Source organism: Triplophysa rosa, linkage group LG12 (assembly GCF_024868665.1).
Source record: "Triplophysa rosa linkage group LG12, Trosa_1v2, whole genome shotgun sequence".
NCBI classification, from domain to species: Eukaryota; Metazoa; Chordata; class Actinopteri; order Cypriniformes; family Nemacheilidae; genus Triplophysa; species Triplophysa rosa.
Genome location: NC_079901.1, coordinates 12758995 through 12776238, shown reverse-complemented (window position 1 = coordinate 12776238; position 17244 = coordinate 12758995). Strand labels below are relative to the sequence as shown.

General features: G+C 35.7%; 1 protein-coding gene across 4 annotated transcripts in view; it reads right to left on the bottom strand.

The window, feature by feature from the left end:
• kcnab1a (potassium voltage-gated channel subfamily A regulatory beta subunit 1a) overlaps nt 1–17244 on the bottom strand; it is a 106215-nt gene that overhangs the window by 11254 nt on the left and 77717 nt on the right. For 3 of the 4 annotated variants that reach the window (XM_057347962.1, XM_057347960.1, XM_057347961.1), the window contains 5 exons: nt 9919–9956; nt 4393–4472; nt 4264–4308; nt 2373–2417; nt 1861–1904 (listed from right to left, as the gene is read on the bottom strand). In XM_057347962.1, the coding sequence (XP_057203945.1) occupies nt 1861–1904; nt 2373–2417; nt 4264–4308; nt 4393–4472; nt 9919–9956 (252 nt within the window). Of the gene's footprint in view, nt 1–1860; nt 1905–2372; nt 2418–4263; nt 4309–4392; nt 4473–5621; nt 5742–9918; nt 9957–17244 lie in introns of those variants that run through there. The other variant, XM_057347963.1, reaches the window with a different exon arrangement.

Sequence of the window (17244 nt, the reverse complement as noted above, 5' to 3'; positions counted from 1 at the left end):
CTCAAACCTGCTGACATGAGAGAAAAATAAAGGCCAGCACAGAACAGCACACACAACCATCATTCATCTTCTACCCCAGTAAACCTGAATATCTAGGCCATGGTTGTATATTACTTCAGACAAAAGTAATTTTCACCCTAGAATGTACGCATTACAATGTAAGCATTTCAGGGCAGTAGTTAATACTGCAATATTAATGCCTCCCATAAATCTCACTGCTTCTCTTTCATTATTTTGATGTAATGAAACAAGTCAGTACTGCCACCAAATGCTGGATCGCAACATCACTCTTGTGCCCCCACCATTAATAATCTGTTTATTCAGAATTCGAGGCGCTGTGTCAGATGAGATTCAGTCAGGAGCAAATGATGCAAAGGAGATTTATTTTGGAAGGTCAGATGTGCGTGACGTGCTTAACATCCTGACTTTCTGCTGCTTCATTGTGTCCAACATGTGTGTGTGTGTTCTGTGATGGAGTGTTAAGTGAGAGTGTGTGTCTCCTCTTCAGTGCCACCCAAGTGACACTACCACTAAATTCACTCAATCAATGTCCGTGTGTGGATACCAGTATGTCACAGACATGTTTACTTAAACGGGATCATTCCATAGATTTCAATGGCTTTTTGTATACATGAATACGGTAACATAACCCACATGAAAACACAATCCCTAACAGAAAATTGCATTTCTACAATAAAAGAAATTATTGACATATTTCATACATATCTACACTACTGTTTAAAAGTTTAGCATCACTTGACCAAATGTGTCTCGTGATCTTAAAACTCTTTGTTTGAAATTACATTTATAGACAAAAAATCTATTTGTGCCAACATATTAATTTCTATTAGCAAGCAACATTTTTATTTAAAAACATTTCTGAAACGAATGATTGGACCAAACAATAAATAAAAATCAGCCAATAAGAGTTGAGCATTGATGGAAATTTCTTCAATACTGTTCTTCAATGCTGTTTAAAAAGCTTCCCAGGTGTACGATTTTGGAAATTCTATACAAAAAGTGACTACTTTGAAGATGCTAAAATATATATTTTATATTATTTATTTTTGATGCTTTTAGTCACAACATAATTCCCATAATTGTCTTATTCCATGGTTTTAATGGGTTGACTATTATTTTAAAATGTGGGAAATTTTCAAGTACAGTATTAAGAAATTCTAAGGCTAGTGTATATTTAATTGTACATATGCATAAAAAGAGAGAACATTTCATAAGGACATTTCATAAAGAGAGAAAAAACAAAGAGCGTCCAACTCGCTAAAACGGTTTTTGAATGTCAGTACAAAAATCTTTGTCTCCTTCACTAAGCACCACAATTCACTTTAACTAAACATGCACAAATGTTCTTTTCAGTGCACACACCTTCTTTCTATGTAAATTAGCCTTCTTAATCACAAAACCCAGTGCAACTTATGTGCTGCTATTAACATTGTGTCATTACTAAACTGATAAAACTGAAAAATAAATGCTTTTGTACTTTTTTATTGGTTATGATGACACCAGTAACTCATCAACAGATGAAAAGATAAAAAGCATTATAATTGGGAACAAACCCAGATACAGTACACAATGTTCTCGAGTGCAGTTTCAGGAATTTTAATAAAATAAATTACTGTAGTGGTGCAGTGATGCTGTACAGACTCAGTCTGCTGCATCATGCACAATCTAACACATCAAATAATCCCCAAAATCCTAATTGCATCAAATGTTTCGTTTTTGGTATATCTGTGCATGATTTGCGTAATTCCTTTAGTGAATCGGGTGCAAAAACAATGCAGAAAGCGTGTGCAAATAAACAGAACTGTCAGCAGACAGTTTAAAGGAGAAGGTGTAGTGTACCTTCGATAATGTGTTTCCTGGAGAGACCTCTTTCTGTCTCAGCTCTGTGGTAAAAAAAGACACAAACAAAACTTTAGAAAGCTGCGCTATGGCAAAGTACATCTCTCAAGTCGTTCAGCCTAGCTTCTGTGCATCTGCCAGATATTCGCGATCATCTGTTTCCCAGTGCAAAACGCTCGCTCTTCATATTGAAAAAGACGCAGCGTTATGCCGGCATGTTTAAACAGCAATTATTATTCATAAGAGAGGATTTGTGGAGAAACGGAACATGGCTTTTCTTTAGTCTTATCTGGCTCTCCAGGTGCACCTGAGACGAGACACAGACCGGACTGACGGAGAAACGCTGGGTCAGCTCCTGACCTCAGCCAAGCTGCATAATTGCATTTATGAAACGTGGAAATCCACAGATGTCAGCGTTAAGTGTGCTGCTCTTTAGAACGTTCAATGAAGAGACAGTTATTAAATATCAGCCTGTGTCTCTCAACAGGAAGTGACATGAACCGTTTACTCACTTTCCACCCCAGTAGAGCTTGGTGGTTATAACCAGACTGGATCGCCTTAAAAAGATGAGAGAAAAAGTTAAGTTCATTTATACTGAAGTCTTCCAAAAACTGACAAGTAGCCATCAGGCCTGTTAGCCGGTTATTTATTTATATTTACATTTAGCAGACGCTTTTCTTCAAAGCGACTTACAAATAAGATCGCATTTAACATTTTGCTATTATGACTTTATTAAACAGCAAACAACAGACCTAGAGACAGTAATGCTATTGCTATGTGATGACACATACTGTACATAACTTTCGCCTCTAGCTGTTTTGACAGTAATCTGCAGGTCTAAGAGATTCATTCTCATCTACATTTTAAAAGGGTGTAAATGAGCTTTCATCACTAGGAACTCTCAATGTGCCCTACATTTATTATTTGCAAAAAAATTAAATTAAAAAGAGAGCCAAATATAATTTAAGACAAATGAAAAACAGACAAATTACAGAAGACACGCTTTAATCATGAAAGCTGGGGTTGAGTCAAATCCAAACCTATAACAGATACAAGAAATCCGATTTTAAGTGATCCTGGCGGCTCTGTGGGTGACACAAAGGGGAACAGTTTCCCACCCAATTGTCACTTTTGTGTAGCACGAAAGCAATCAGTGTAAAAACACACGAGCTTCATGAAAAACACCATCAGCTTCACGAAGAGGCTGGAGTGGGATGGAGGATCAGCGATAGAGCTTGAAATGAAAAAGCAAATGAAAGGAAAGCTGAAGGGTAGAAACTGGGTTATGAGGGAAGTGGAACGGGGCTACAATTAAAATATGGGAATGAGAGGGGAATAAACTGGAAAGACATTAAAGATTTAGGAAGACACTAACAAAACGATGAAAGGCAAAAAAGAAGTGAAAGAGTGAAAACAAATCTGTGCTCTGTTTAAAAAGCTGTAGATTTCATTGGGTCACGTCACCTTTAATGTGCATCCATCAAAAATATACCAAGATCATAAAACCAGATGAGTTTATGAATTTTGAATGGGTGTCATGGGATAGCTAGATAATAAGATGATATATAATATGTTCTCTGCAGTGTGAACAGAGAGAATTCATTAGCATAACAATGTGTTGATCAGTCATTATTAGTCAATATTAAAGATTCATGATTTAATTTAACTGCCAAGAGTTACACAAAACCGGATTGTAAAAACATAAAACAACCATTTATATTAACTGAAATAGCCAAGTTTCAAATAATTATAAAAGATGATGTAGTATTTAGTGCATGCTACATAGTGTGCACTATGGTACTATTCCATGGCAAACACAGTCCTTTTTATCTCTCATACTGAAATGGAACAATGACAAATTAACAACACGACTAAAGGCTAAAACACACTACAAGACTTTTGCCCATATTTTCAGTCTGGACTTGCTGCAGAAAGTCTGTGCCAGTCTGCAGATTTGATCAGTTAGTGTGTTTCTATCTGAAACTTTCAAAAAGTCTGCAAGTGTATGATGTCTAGTTAAAAAAAAGTTAAGATTTTAAAAGTCTTGTAGTGTATTCCAGCCATAAGAAATTTTCCAAGTCAGCGGAAACACAGTCATTCCACAAGTGATATTGATCACAGTGGGTTGCCATCCGTTGCCATGGCAACCACCCACACCAGGAAGTACTTGTGTGCCTCCGTCAATTCAGCGTTACAAAACGGGGAACATCCTAGTGATCAAAGCCCCCATCTACCCCCATCTGACAAATGAGATGTAACCGACGCCACAGTCAGCAGGTAGACAACAACCACAAAAAAACAAACATCTTGCAGTTTCTACTTGAGCAAAGAGTTTGCACTCCCTGCGTTCTTGTATCACAGTTACATAGCTACTTATTTACACACGTACACATGCAACCGTACCTCCAGCCCTTCTTTCTGATGATGTTTCCCAGTATGACTTCAGCTCTGTAACGGACAGAGAGATGTTAATTATGAGTCATGGTGTAGAGTGAATTATGGGTATTATTGATGGAGTTGAGTCACACTCACTTTCCTGCAGCATACACCTCTGCCGTGTCAAAAAGGTTCACCCCGCTGTCATAAGCTATAGTCATCAACCGTTCTGCCACCTGAAAGACACGCACGCACGCACACACACACACACACACACACTTAGTATCAAGTACCACAAAAATATCAACTACAGCAGTATGTAAGACATGCCACTTCTATTTTTAAGATTCCAATCCAAAGTGTTTACATTATCTACAATATAGATTTACAGTATTCAAGGTATTGTGCTGGCCTATAAGTACAATCAATGTCATTCAATGCATACTTCCCCAAATGGGCAATTCCATGCAAATGTCAACCTAACCACAAAAAAAGTGTTTTTTTCCCCCCAAAGGTTTTTGCCATACTAATGTCACATGTCAAGATCTGGTGGTTTAAATACCCATGTGAGGTCTGTCTTAAAGTTTTAAATGCTTTGTTTTTTTTAAAGCATGATTTTCCATAGTCCGGTAAGTGAATTGTCACATCCATAACAGTCCATATTCCTCATAAATGGCCACATGAAAATGAAATTAAAATAACTATTTTATGTTCTATGAAGAGTCATCCCTTCTCCGTTTGTTGAGAATCGTTGCTTCTGGTTTGAGCATTTTAATTCACATTTTAATTAATACATTCTACAAAGTATGTTGTCTTTAAAAACTGTGTCAGTTTTTGTCACATCCATAACGCAGAATTCTTGCCTCTTTTAAATAGAAAACTTGATGTGCATAGACTGATATTTTTCTGATATCTAGACTCTATCATCAGGGGTTTATTAAAATATAAACAGATTATTCAATATAGTGGTAATAAATACATTCTCTGTGAGTTTATATATTTCAAATGTTGATTGCAAATGTCACATCCATAACGCTGGAATTGCTTCAACAATAAATGTTTAGTGTTTATTACAAGACCAAGCCAAATCTCACTCTGGTTTGAAGTAAAACATTGAAAAGACATTTATATAGCCTTTGGGTCACTTTTACAAAGGTTTCTGTAGTTGTGATCACATTTATTTTTATTATGAAGTGATTTAGCAGGTGTTTCAGTGTCACATTGGGAATCATTCATCCTGACAGCTGCCCATTCATCTCCCCCGCATGCTTGGAGATTAATTTTGGCTGTTTGAGGGTTTTGTTATGAGCTAAGCTCACATTCATATATCAGGGTGAGAAGGAATTCGTAAATGAGTGCAAATGTGTTTGTATTGGTATGATTACCATGTGAGCAATCACTTTTTTAATCATCTCTGAAATCACATTTTTATTGATCCAGTCCTTTGAGCCTCTCATCCCTTTCTTCGGGTCCCTGCTTCACAATAACACCACAGCCAACCCTTATCAAAAAGAAGTTTATTCAAGTGTGCTATAAGTATACTTATTTCAAACTTAAAATAGGAAAGCATACTTTCAGTCTACTTCTTATGTACTTCTTAGAAATTCACTTTATGTATTTCTCAGAAATATACTTAAATGTACTCTTAAGTATAGTTGATTTTACGGAGTGAAAAGTTTAAGTATATTTTGCCTATACTTGTACTTAATCTTTTGACTTCAAAGTATACTTGGCTTGTACTTGTGTCTATTCTTTTGCTTGAGTAGCCTATTAAATACTTTTCTCAAAGTTAGTGGTGCTCTTCTTATTACTCAGTTTTTTTTCTGGACAAAACTTTGGTGCATAACCTGTCCCGCACTGTTTCTCATGGACCCATAAATGAGGTGTAAAATTGAGCAGCTTATACAAGAGAGTTGTGCTATGACTTTAAAAGTGATCATGCATATGATGGCGGTGAAGCCATCGATCATTTAGAGCACCCTAGAAACCATCTTACAACACCTTTGCAATGACCCAGAATACCTTAGCAACACCATAGCAACCACCTAAAAACACTTAAGCAACCGAGTGCCAAGTTTTGCCACAGCAAGTAAAGTTAATTAAGTTAAGTTTTACATACTTCATAATCTTCACATTTTCTTCTAGTTTTTCACAATGTCTTATAATTCATTTACATCTTCTAGTTTACACAGTAACAAGTATGACTTGGCTTGGAATAAAATAAATACAAATGTGTGGAACTTAAATGATTGCTTAAAAAAATTGCATTTATTTTATTTTGATTTCATTTTTTTTCTTTACTAAGCAATGACAACTCTGAATTATAGAACGCGATTAAACTCAACATATTCATTTAACTGTAGAAGTTGGAGTCCATCTGAATACTTACGGAGTGAATGAAAGTGAAGAAGCACTGTGAGGTATGTTGGTGCTTTTCTAGCATATTTTTTAATACTGAATTGCTTAATTTTCATTGTTCAAAGACATAACAGTGATGTTAAGTGAGTTCTACGTTAAAAGTTTGTGATAGTACTGTAATATAATTTCTCCACTGCACACAGCAAAATCGCCAGTGTTAAAAAAGGTCAAATTAACTCTCACAGTGTATATATAATCCACACTATCGAAGTGTGGATTATATATACACTGTGAGTGTTAATTTTACCTTTTTTAACACTGGCGATTTTGCTGTGTGTGTTGAATTTCGATTGGCAAACTAGCAACTGCTAATTGTTTTTATTATATAAATACATATATATAAATATTATATAAATACATTAATGGATGACCTTGAAAACCTTCCCGACATATGCTCTTTTATATCTGTAAAAAATATTTTGTACAGTTATTACATATCACCACAAATGAATGTTTTGACTCTCTTTTATTCTTTTTTGTATTTACTATATAGAACAGTTTTCTATTTATTATGTCTATTGCATAATTTCCTGTTTTATACTTCTGTCACTACTTATTATATTAATATAGCTACTTTTTATATTAATATGTATTTGTAAAGCTGTGAAAGATTTTAATCGGGCTATAGAAATAAATTTGAACTGAAGAAAATTTAATTTACTTCTTTTGTTGGTTTAGCTTGTGTTTCCTAATATTTTCCCAGTAAGGTGAACATTAATATGTTACTGTAATTAATGATTTTGAGTCATCTGTACATGTACAGTTAGAGGTACAGTATCTAACAGTAGTGAGTACACCCCTCGCATTTTAGTAAATATTTTATTATATCTTTTCATGTGACAACACTGAAGAAATAATACTTTGTTACAATGTAAAGTAGTGATATAATAAGATATAATAAAATATTTTCAAAAATGTGAGGGGTGTACTCACTTCTGTGAGATACTGTATATTACAAGTTTGTCAAGTGCAAAATTAATATTTGTTCAATATATTGTTCAATATTTGTTGTATTTGTATATGTTCATAAAAATACTTCAACTAGCTTACTAAGAATACACCTTGAAGTGTACTTACAAATGTACTACAAGTATTAATAGTTAACTATCAGTATATATGCAAGGTGACCTAAAGAAAGCTTACAAGCATACTTAAAATAAATTTATAGTTTACTGAGAGTAAACTTTAAAGTGTACTTTTATAAATGACAAATGTGCTACTAAGTAATAAACTAGTAAACCTAAAGAAAACCTACAAGTATACTTGCAGTATATTACTTAACTAATAGTTTACTGGGAATAAACTTCAAAGTGTACTTTCACAGACTAAACGTGTGCTAAAAGTATTGAACTAGTAATCAGTACACCAACAAGTTTACTTGGAGTATAGTTGTAGTACAAATGTAAACTTAATTGTAAAATTGTTGTGTACTCAAATGTTTACTACTGTTACACTTGAAGTATACTTAAAACTATACTTTTATAAACTAAAAAGTGGGCCAATTTAGTCCCAAGCGGTATTCAAATAGTACACTTCCAAGCATTCTACTAGATATTAGTATACTTACTACATAAAGTATACTTAAAAAATATACTTGAACTTTACTTAAGTATACTTAAAAATGAACTTCAAGTATACTTCTTTTTGACAAGGGAAACACCTAAACTAAACCATGCATCACAATTAAAAATGGAGGAAAGCAGACAAATGGAGAAGGACTTTAAGGCATTACCCGCTTAAATGAATCTCTCTGTCCTCTTCTAATGAGACTGAAAAGATGGAGGGTTTAGATATTTAACTCACTGGTCAATCCATGGGTTCACGTGACCATTGAGAGTGATAATGTAAATTGATTTGGTTGCCCGCAATGCGAGGGCTTAGCCTTGAGATGACTTTAATTTCCTCCTCGCAGACTCATGAATCATAGGTGGGATGCTCTAGGCAGCTGAATATAAAGATGTTCTTAACCTTGTGATTCATTTCACGACTTTCTTCCATTTCACAAACTTTTGTCGTTTACTCACCTTGTCATTTCAAACCTGTATGACTTTCCTCTGCAGAACACAGAAGATTGATTGACTTCTATTGTATGGACACAAAACCACTGACACATTCCTCAAATTATCTTCTTTAGTGTTCACAGAAGAAAGAGTCATATGCAAGTTCTGAATGAAATGAGGCTGAAAAAAATCATAAATAATAATTTTAATTTTTGGCTGAACTTTGACTTTGGAGCATCAGCATAACAACATGTATTGAGCAGCAGAGTTTAATTTAAAGGGTAACAAAATGGCCAAAAAAGGGCCAAAAATGAAAATTCTGCCATTAATTTCTCACCCTCAAGTAGTTGCAATCTGAGGAGTCAGAAAGCTTCTAAAACTACCTGATTTGCGTTTTTGGGAAAAATGGAGGTCATACAGATGTTAAACTACTTGAGGGTGAGTAATTAATGGCAGAATTTTCATTTTTTGGCCGGAGTTACCCTTTAAGGCTTGATGCTTCACCTCGGATCATCTGTAAATAGTCATTCGAAGAGAGAAAGAACACTTTTCACAGTCTGTATCCTCCAGATTTCATATAAGCTCAAAACATTTAACAGAAGCAAAACCCTCTTAACACTTTCTTTAATCCACCTATTACTAACACACACACTATCACACTCCCAAAGTGTTACTCGCACAAAGTCCTGATTCAGACGTTGCCCTCTGACATCCCAATGCCCCGGAGAAAGCAAATCTCTTATGACTGCAGAGAAACAAACTGCTCTGTCACTCAGACGGGTCGACTCAGCTGGCAGGACACGCCGAGTCATTCTACTGCCAGGAGCAAATGTGTGTGTGTGTGATGTAGGGCAGGGTGGCAATTCCAGCGTTTCAAGCTTGCTCTCCTGACAACCGGCATTGAAAGAACAGGCCTGTTTGAGTGGAGAGGTTGAGGACTTGTTAACACTTCCGTTGAGGCAGAAGAACAGCAGGCGGTTTTTCTATAAACTTACATGCCCTCAAAAACAAATGACTGTCCCTGCCCGTCCAATGAGTCTTGTTCGTCCTCTAGGTGGATTTGACTGTCCCTTCCACAACATCTGCACCCGTGCACATGCACATTTTACACAACCTCTAGAACAATGTCACATTGTTTTGCACAGTATTTGCATTCTGCGGGCTTTTTCTTGTCACTTTCGCTACTGTTTTCATTTTGAATGTTATAGTTTCATATTTTTTATAAAGTTTCTTCGGGCAGTGAAACAGAACAATTCTGACTTACCTCATCTGAAATCTGGCCTCCAAACGTTACCCAAGTCCCTGTGAAGAAAGAAAGAATAATGATGTTACGCTTAAGTAGTTTTAGAACGTGTTTTTAAGGATCACAATCTCCTCCGCTTCACATCTTATAATGAAATTATATTTCTCGCACAAGCACTCCTGACTCGTTTCATTACAGTCTGATTATCACTTATAATGCCGTGGGATAGAAAATCTCCAAGAAACCAGAGAGATTACAATTCATTTTCAACTCAGGTTGGTTTCTGATTTCTTCATTTTTTTTAGGTGCAGTTCAACATTACTGCTCAACATTACAAATAATTATGAAATAAAGAGTGATGCAAATAACCAAATAACATCTTATAAATATCTTATGAAAAATAATAACACAATAATAAAAAAGGACAAGATCAAATTGAACCATGTTTATCGCAAACAAGCTCAGGAAATCAGTTTCTAAGATCTTGCTCAATCCCCGTGTGCTGCAGCTCTCTGTTGAAATGAACCCAGAGGGATAGTTCGCCCAAAATGAAAATTCTTTTATCATTTCAAGCCTGTATGACTTTCTTTCTTCTGCAAAACATAAAAGAAGTTATTCTGAAAAATGTTTGCAGCCAAACCTATTACTGCCCCTATTGACTTCCATTGTATGGACACAAAACCACTGAGACATTGCTCAAAATATCTTCTTTGTTGTTCTGCAGCAGAAAGAAACTCATACGGGTTTGGAATGACATGAGGGTGAATAAATGATAGACATAAACTATCACTATGTATATATATATATACTGTATATATACGATATTATGAAGAATATACATTTAACGTCTATATTTCATTAGACTACTAAACTCAGATTTATGCTTAAAATATGCTTGAATTTAATATCTATCTTTTATTGTAAATATTTACCAAACCCCAAATCTATTAAACCATGTGACATTTAAAAATGTTCCACTCTTTATTAAAAGCGACATCACTCCTATTACAAGACACTCCAACTAAATTATGGCTCTGCTCTTTTAAGAGAGTAATGTTGTCCAGAGGCGAAATCCTACCGCAGAGAAGCTTTACCAATTCCTAACAGCTGCAGATTTAGAGAAAATACTCCCAAGAGCTGTAAATTCAAGCCAGCAGAACAGAAGTTACAAGCTCAGCCAACAGAGCTTATAAATAGCAGCTGCTGTCTGACTCAGAGATGTAATGCTGCTGTGGACTGACAGTGTAGAAGACTCTGGATTTATGGCACATTGCTTATGAAACATCGGGATATTGGGAAATGTTCTTCACCGCTGAAGCTGTTACGCTCTCAGCTCCACTGAGCTTTAATGAGCGATCCAGATCTATTTTAGCAGAGGAATTATCATAACTTCACACCCACTCACTTGATATTGTTGTGAGGTCATGTAAAGGTTTAATCACGCTCTACTGAAAAGTGTTGCTGACATCAGCAACCATCATCTCTTTTCTGCACGCTCCACCAATGATTAAAAACGCAAAGAAGTTTGATTTGTACTCTAGTGGAGATACTGTGACTGAAAATAAGCAATCGTTCCTTCAGCTAAATTGAAATTTAGACAATCCTTATCTGTCCATCAGTACAGTTTTGGTTTTAGTGTTTATAGAAGTTCCAGAATAAAGTGATATGACGGGAGAAATTTCAGATTATTCTTTCTACAGTATATGGGACATAAAGAGAAGTTTCTTTGTTCTGATGAACACAGAGAAAGATATTTGGAAGAATGCTTGTAACCAAACAGTTCTTGGTCACCATTGACTTCCATAGGAAAGTCCTATATTCTTCCAAATATCTTCTTTTGTGTTCAACAGAACAAAGAAATTTACAAAGCAATCTCTCGTACTATGGTAGTCAATGGTCTTCTAAATATCTTTCTTGGTGTTCATCACAACAACAAAAAAGTTATATAGATTTGGATAGAGGGTGAGTAAATGATGACCTTTAAATAAAATGACTGAGAACTCCATCAAATCTCTTGAACCACCATCCGCATTCATTGTACCTGCACAAATACAATTCCTCATAATCTTAATGACAGCATTTTCAGGAGAATGATTTCATTCATTTCTTTCAAAGAACAAACAAACCTTCATCTAGTGTTGTTCTTAATCACAATAGTTGAAATAATAAATACATGCACATATTTATATAAGTGTGCTTGGTTTCTATTTTCTGTTTGTCTTAGCTGAGGGCAGAGATGTCAGAATATGCAGATCGTAAAGGACAAGGTCATTTTTAAGAGGATAAGAGGAGAAGGATGAGAGAGAGACGAGAGAATACCAGCGGGTCAGTGACGTGAGGTCACACCGCTGATGGCGAGAGCGCAATTGTGAAAACAAAGAGCTTTGAGCAATAAGAGTCCTTTACAAAAAACATTTCACAAGTACATACGCAGACACGTGCAAATACATTTTGCACCAATTCCTCAGAGGAAAGAAAGATTTGAATAATATCTCACTTATATACAAAAAGACATCTCAGTGTGACCTTGATATACTAAATGAACTTCTACTCTTAGTGAGAAAGTCAAAGGCAAGAGTTGAGCAGATCATTCAGATAATTGACATCATAACCATGTGTTAGGTCAGCATGACTGAGCAGAATCTCTTTATTAATGCTAAGTGCTCTCTCACGCTCCGTCTCCAGACACATTAGTGTTTGGCTCAAATAGCCCTTAGATGATCCCTTTGTTAACCCCTGTGTCTGGACTGTCTCTCTGAAGTCTCATCATTATTTTTTAGTAATGCATCTCATATGAAGTATCGGAAACGACACTTTTCTGTCATACACTTGTTTTGTAAATGAGGCCTGTTGTTATCTTACTGTTGCTATTGTAAATAAACTATATCGTTTGTGTCTAACCGAACTTGGCCAAATAAAACATTGTTTTTATGTATTCTCAAAATTGCTGGCAAAATAAAAGTGTCTTCTATGTATTGTGAAGTAGTTGGCTGAAATATATTGGCTGGATGTATCCCATTTTTCGTGACTGTGTATGTTGTTTCTCATATGTAACACTGTAAATCTGTCTGACTGCCAAACACATTGATCCTAATGATGCTATGAATCAGTTCAGGACACAACTGAGCTCTGAAGCACTTCGGTTTGTTAAAATCCCCTGTAGTTAAACAGTTCCATTCACATGCTATGTGTATTCCACATACAAATACCAAATACATCAGGCATACTTGATATTATTCTTCCAGATTCTTCTGCAAACTGCAGTGAGATCTAACACATCCAATTCTCATCTGACATACGGTATAGTTGTACTGCAGTACAAATGTCTGTCTTTTTGACTTTAGCCTCGGGGATTTGGACTGCGGAATGAAAAACTCTGAATGATGAAATTCAGAGGTGTTTAAAGGAATAAACGTTCCTTCCCGAGCCTCTGGTGCTTTTCATGCATGAAACCCGGATTGAGTGACATTTTAAGGTGAGTAGGTTTTTTCCTCAGGGTGGGGGAAATGATCCACCGGCCAACGCAGGAGTGATTCAAAAGCTTATTCGCGTGCACACAAAGACACGCACATACACGGTGATCCCTCAAGACAAAGGCTGTGCTTTCTGTAGCTTTGAATTCACTTAACAAACCAATTTTCAACTCCATCCAACTGGAAGAAACGTTCCCGATTCAATCAATGAGCAGATGGCAGCAACAAGCCAATGCCACGGGAACAGAAGGAAAAGAGAAATAGAGTTTGAGAGAAATATGGTGAATTCAAAATCTTCTCATTTCATCTCATCTCATTAGCCTCGACTGCACTTAGGGAATTGTTGTATGTATTTTTATATATTTTCCCTACTATGGCAGTAAATGGTGGGTGAGATCTGTTTGGTTACTGACATTCTTCCAAATTTCTTTCTGTGTGTTTAGCAGAGCAAAGAAGGTTTGGAACAATCTAAGGGTGAGTAAATGATGACAGAATTGTCATTTTTGGGTGAAGTATCCCTTTAATACTGCATTCATGCAGCTCAACAGGTACTCTATAACACTAGTAATGCCAAGATCATGGGTTCAATTCCCAAGGAAAGCACATACTATATAATACATGTTTTGCTTGATACCTGGCACATTTTAAATCCAAGCCACGCTAGTAAGAAGCATTTGCCAAATGCATGATCAAAACATGATCACAAACATGCTTTCAGGTGGTAACATTTCCTGATTGGACACCAACTCTGGCACCAGCAACCTGTCAGCGAAACAGGGTCTTGAGAGGTTTCATAGGGATTAGAAAGGGTTGTGAGGCATGCTGGGTATTTCATGACTGAATGCTTCACTGTGCTGTTTAATGGTGGGTGAGTGTGTGTGCAGTGACATCTGGAAAGCGTTTGAGTAAGTATGACACCCTAAAGTCCTCCAGACTCAACAAAGTTATTTACACTTGTGGTGTTATAAAATGACAGAGAATAAGTATATACAGTCATGCAAAAAATGACCATTTCCAGTTTTTCTGAATTTTTTCTGAATCTGTATTTATATGTGTTGGGTAAAATAATTATTTTGGTTTTATTCTATGAACTACTAACACTATTTCTCCCAAATTTCAAACAAAAAGATTGTTTTTATTTGCATTTAGTTGAAGAAAATGAAAACTGAGAAACAGGTCAAAACAACAGAAAAGATGCTCTGTATTTTTCAGACCTCGAATACTGCAAAGAAAACAAGTTCATATTCATTCTTAAGCAACACAACAGCAGTATTTAGGAAAAGTTTGAAATGACTTTTTATGTATTGACCTCGATTTTTATGACAGTTTTTATGTCTTGTCATGCTGTCAGTCTCACATTGCTTGAGCATGTTGGATGACTTTATGCCACTCCTGAGGTTTGATTTGGTTGAAATTCAACAGACACTGGACAGGAATGGCCACAACACATGATCTAGAAATGCTGATTCAATGAAAATTTGGAATGATCTCTTAATGTTTTCCGCGGCTGCTCAGCCCAAGTCCAAACCTGGAGATCTCTGTAAAAAGAGGAATAGTCCAAAATCCCAGGGGAAATATGCAAAAACTTATCACAAATTATAAAAACCATCTAACAGATGTAGATGAAAAATAGGTTTTGCCATTGATTACTGAGAAAAGGTATGAACAATCGCAGACGTGGAATGTATCGTCAAAATGTAAAAAAGCCAATATTCTTCTCTAACACAATGTTTTAAATATTTTTGTCAACTTTTTTTAACCATAATGAAAAATTTGCCATGGGTATGAATAATTTTGGGCTTGCCTGTATAAGTGATGTAACTACAAGACATAAATATAGTAAATTGCTCAGTGGGTAACATTCTGCATAATAATTTGCAACCTAATTTTTACTGTTTCCTTGGGGAAAGTGATTTACAGATCAAATTAAATATAAATGAAATATATGTTTGATGGTTTACATTTGGTACTCTCATTTTGAATTTTATAATCTAGTTAAACAAGCAATGATATATATATTTAAATAAACTGTGTTTGTATATATATATATTTTCTTCCTAAAAATAAATGACCTGCAGTGTCACAGAGAACTGAGCGAAGCTGTCTGTGTGTTAACTTAAAACCCTCCTTATCTTAATGCAGCTTGACAGGATGCTCTCTGCTTAAACATTGGTGTACTTGTGGCATTATGAGAGACGGTCAGTTGGCAGCACACTGACCTTTGCATGAGACAGCTACCTGGGCGGCTGCTCTACACATATTCTCCTGGACAACTACCTCTGTCAAGTTCTGAAACAACTATCCACTTCATAGAAATGCCTTTCCTATAACATTAATAAGTGGGTTTTGGGCAAACTGATTTATATTTCAATACATGTCTGAAATTAGTAAAGATAAATGGAGCAGAAATTTGTTCAAACAATCATTTCTACAAGTTATAAGTTATATGATTGTGAGTGTATATCAGTAAAACAGAAATGAATAAATAATAATAACAACTAACTATAACAAAGTGCCCTTCTAAAAAAAGTAGTAAGTTACAAACAAAAGTATTTCACTGTACTTTATTCAAGTTATTTAAAGGGCAAAATACTGCTTTTTAAAAATGATTAAAAAAACAATTTTCAAATTATCCTAATTCAGTACAATATTCATCTGCCATAAAAGCGGCTGCTCTCAATCCAAGAAGTAACATCAAATTTAAACATAAAAATATCCAACAATACAACTATAAACACCTTTTCATACTGCTGTTGTGTAGAGATGTTCCTAAAAACATACATATGACAATAACTGACAACACTGTTTATTTGTAACTATTTTATGATATGAATTTGTCCATCTCATTCGTATGGTATAATCTGCTCTTGTGCCAGGGACGGTTAGGTTTGGGTGTGTGGTCTTTTTTCGAATAATCGTTTTTTTTTACAATTTACTTCCCATGAATTTGTACGAAATCACCACCTCAAAAATAAAGTTCCTGTACGATCAGCCTGGAAGGTTTAGTACTCCCAAACACGGGTACTTTTTCATGTAAAAAGAGAACAATTTTAAAGAACGAAACAGACAGACAGACAGACTTATATAAACCTGAACACACCACCGGCCTGTACTCTGCTGTGTTCTCAATACAAACCCACACAGTCTCACTGCAGGACTCTTAACCTGCCTGGTTCTTTTTTAACAAATTATTTCCCTTGTCTAAAAAAGAGAGAGATATTGTCCTTTCCGTCTCTCTTGTTTGATTTTTTTTAAATCTGTAACATAAAACATGCTTAAAATGTTGTGACCGCATTCTCACCTCGATCTCTGCCGAGCTCTGTGAAAAATACAGATGTGAGCCGTCCACATCTTTTAGACATCAAAATCATTTTACAGCATATTTAACAGGAGACAATGCAAACCTGTAAGATTCATTTTTAACGTGTTGCCACTGTTTCAATAGGCAGTAGATACAGGAAGCATTCAGAAAAAGAACCATCATCTGATGCAAATGTAAACTCGCACACGAGCAAACTGAGTCCCTGTAGCATCGGCCTATTTCACTTTATAAGCTGAGTCGGCATTTTGTCGTCTCTGAGGTCCTTAACGCTGATTGGCTCGCACTGGTTACCAAAGTTCAGCTTTAGTAATTGTATGCATATATCCCACTGTACAGTTCCCAGTCGTCCTTATGCCGACATCAAGAGCCAGATTGTGTTGTGTGTGAAAGAGAGAAAAAGCAAGTGTGTATATGTGTTAGCGCACTAAGCAGAATTTCTCAAATCAGCATGGTGCTTGACATGATTAATGAACTGTTACACAGGGAATTAAACTGAGGCCTCAAAAATCTGTGCCTGCTGCTATCTGTCAATCTACCGCAGCACACAGAGAC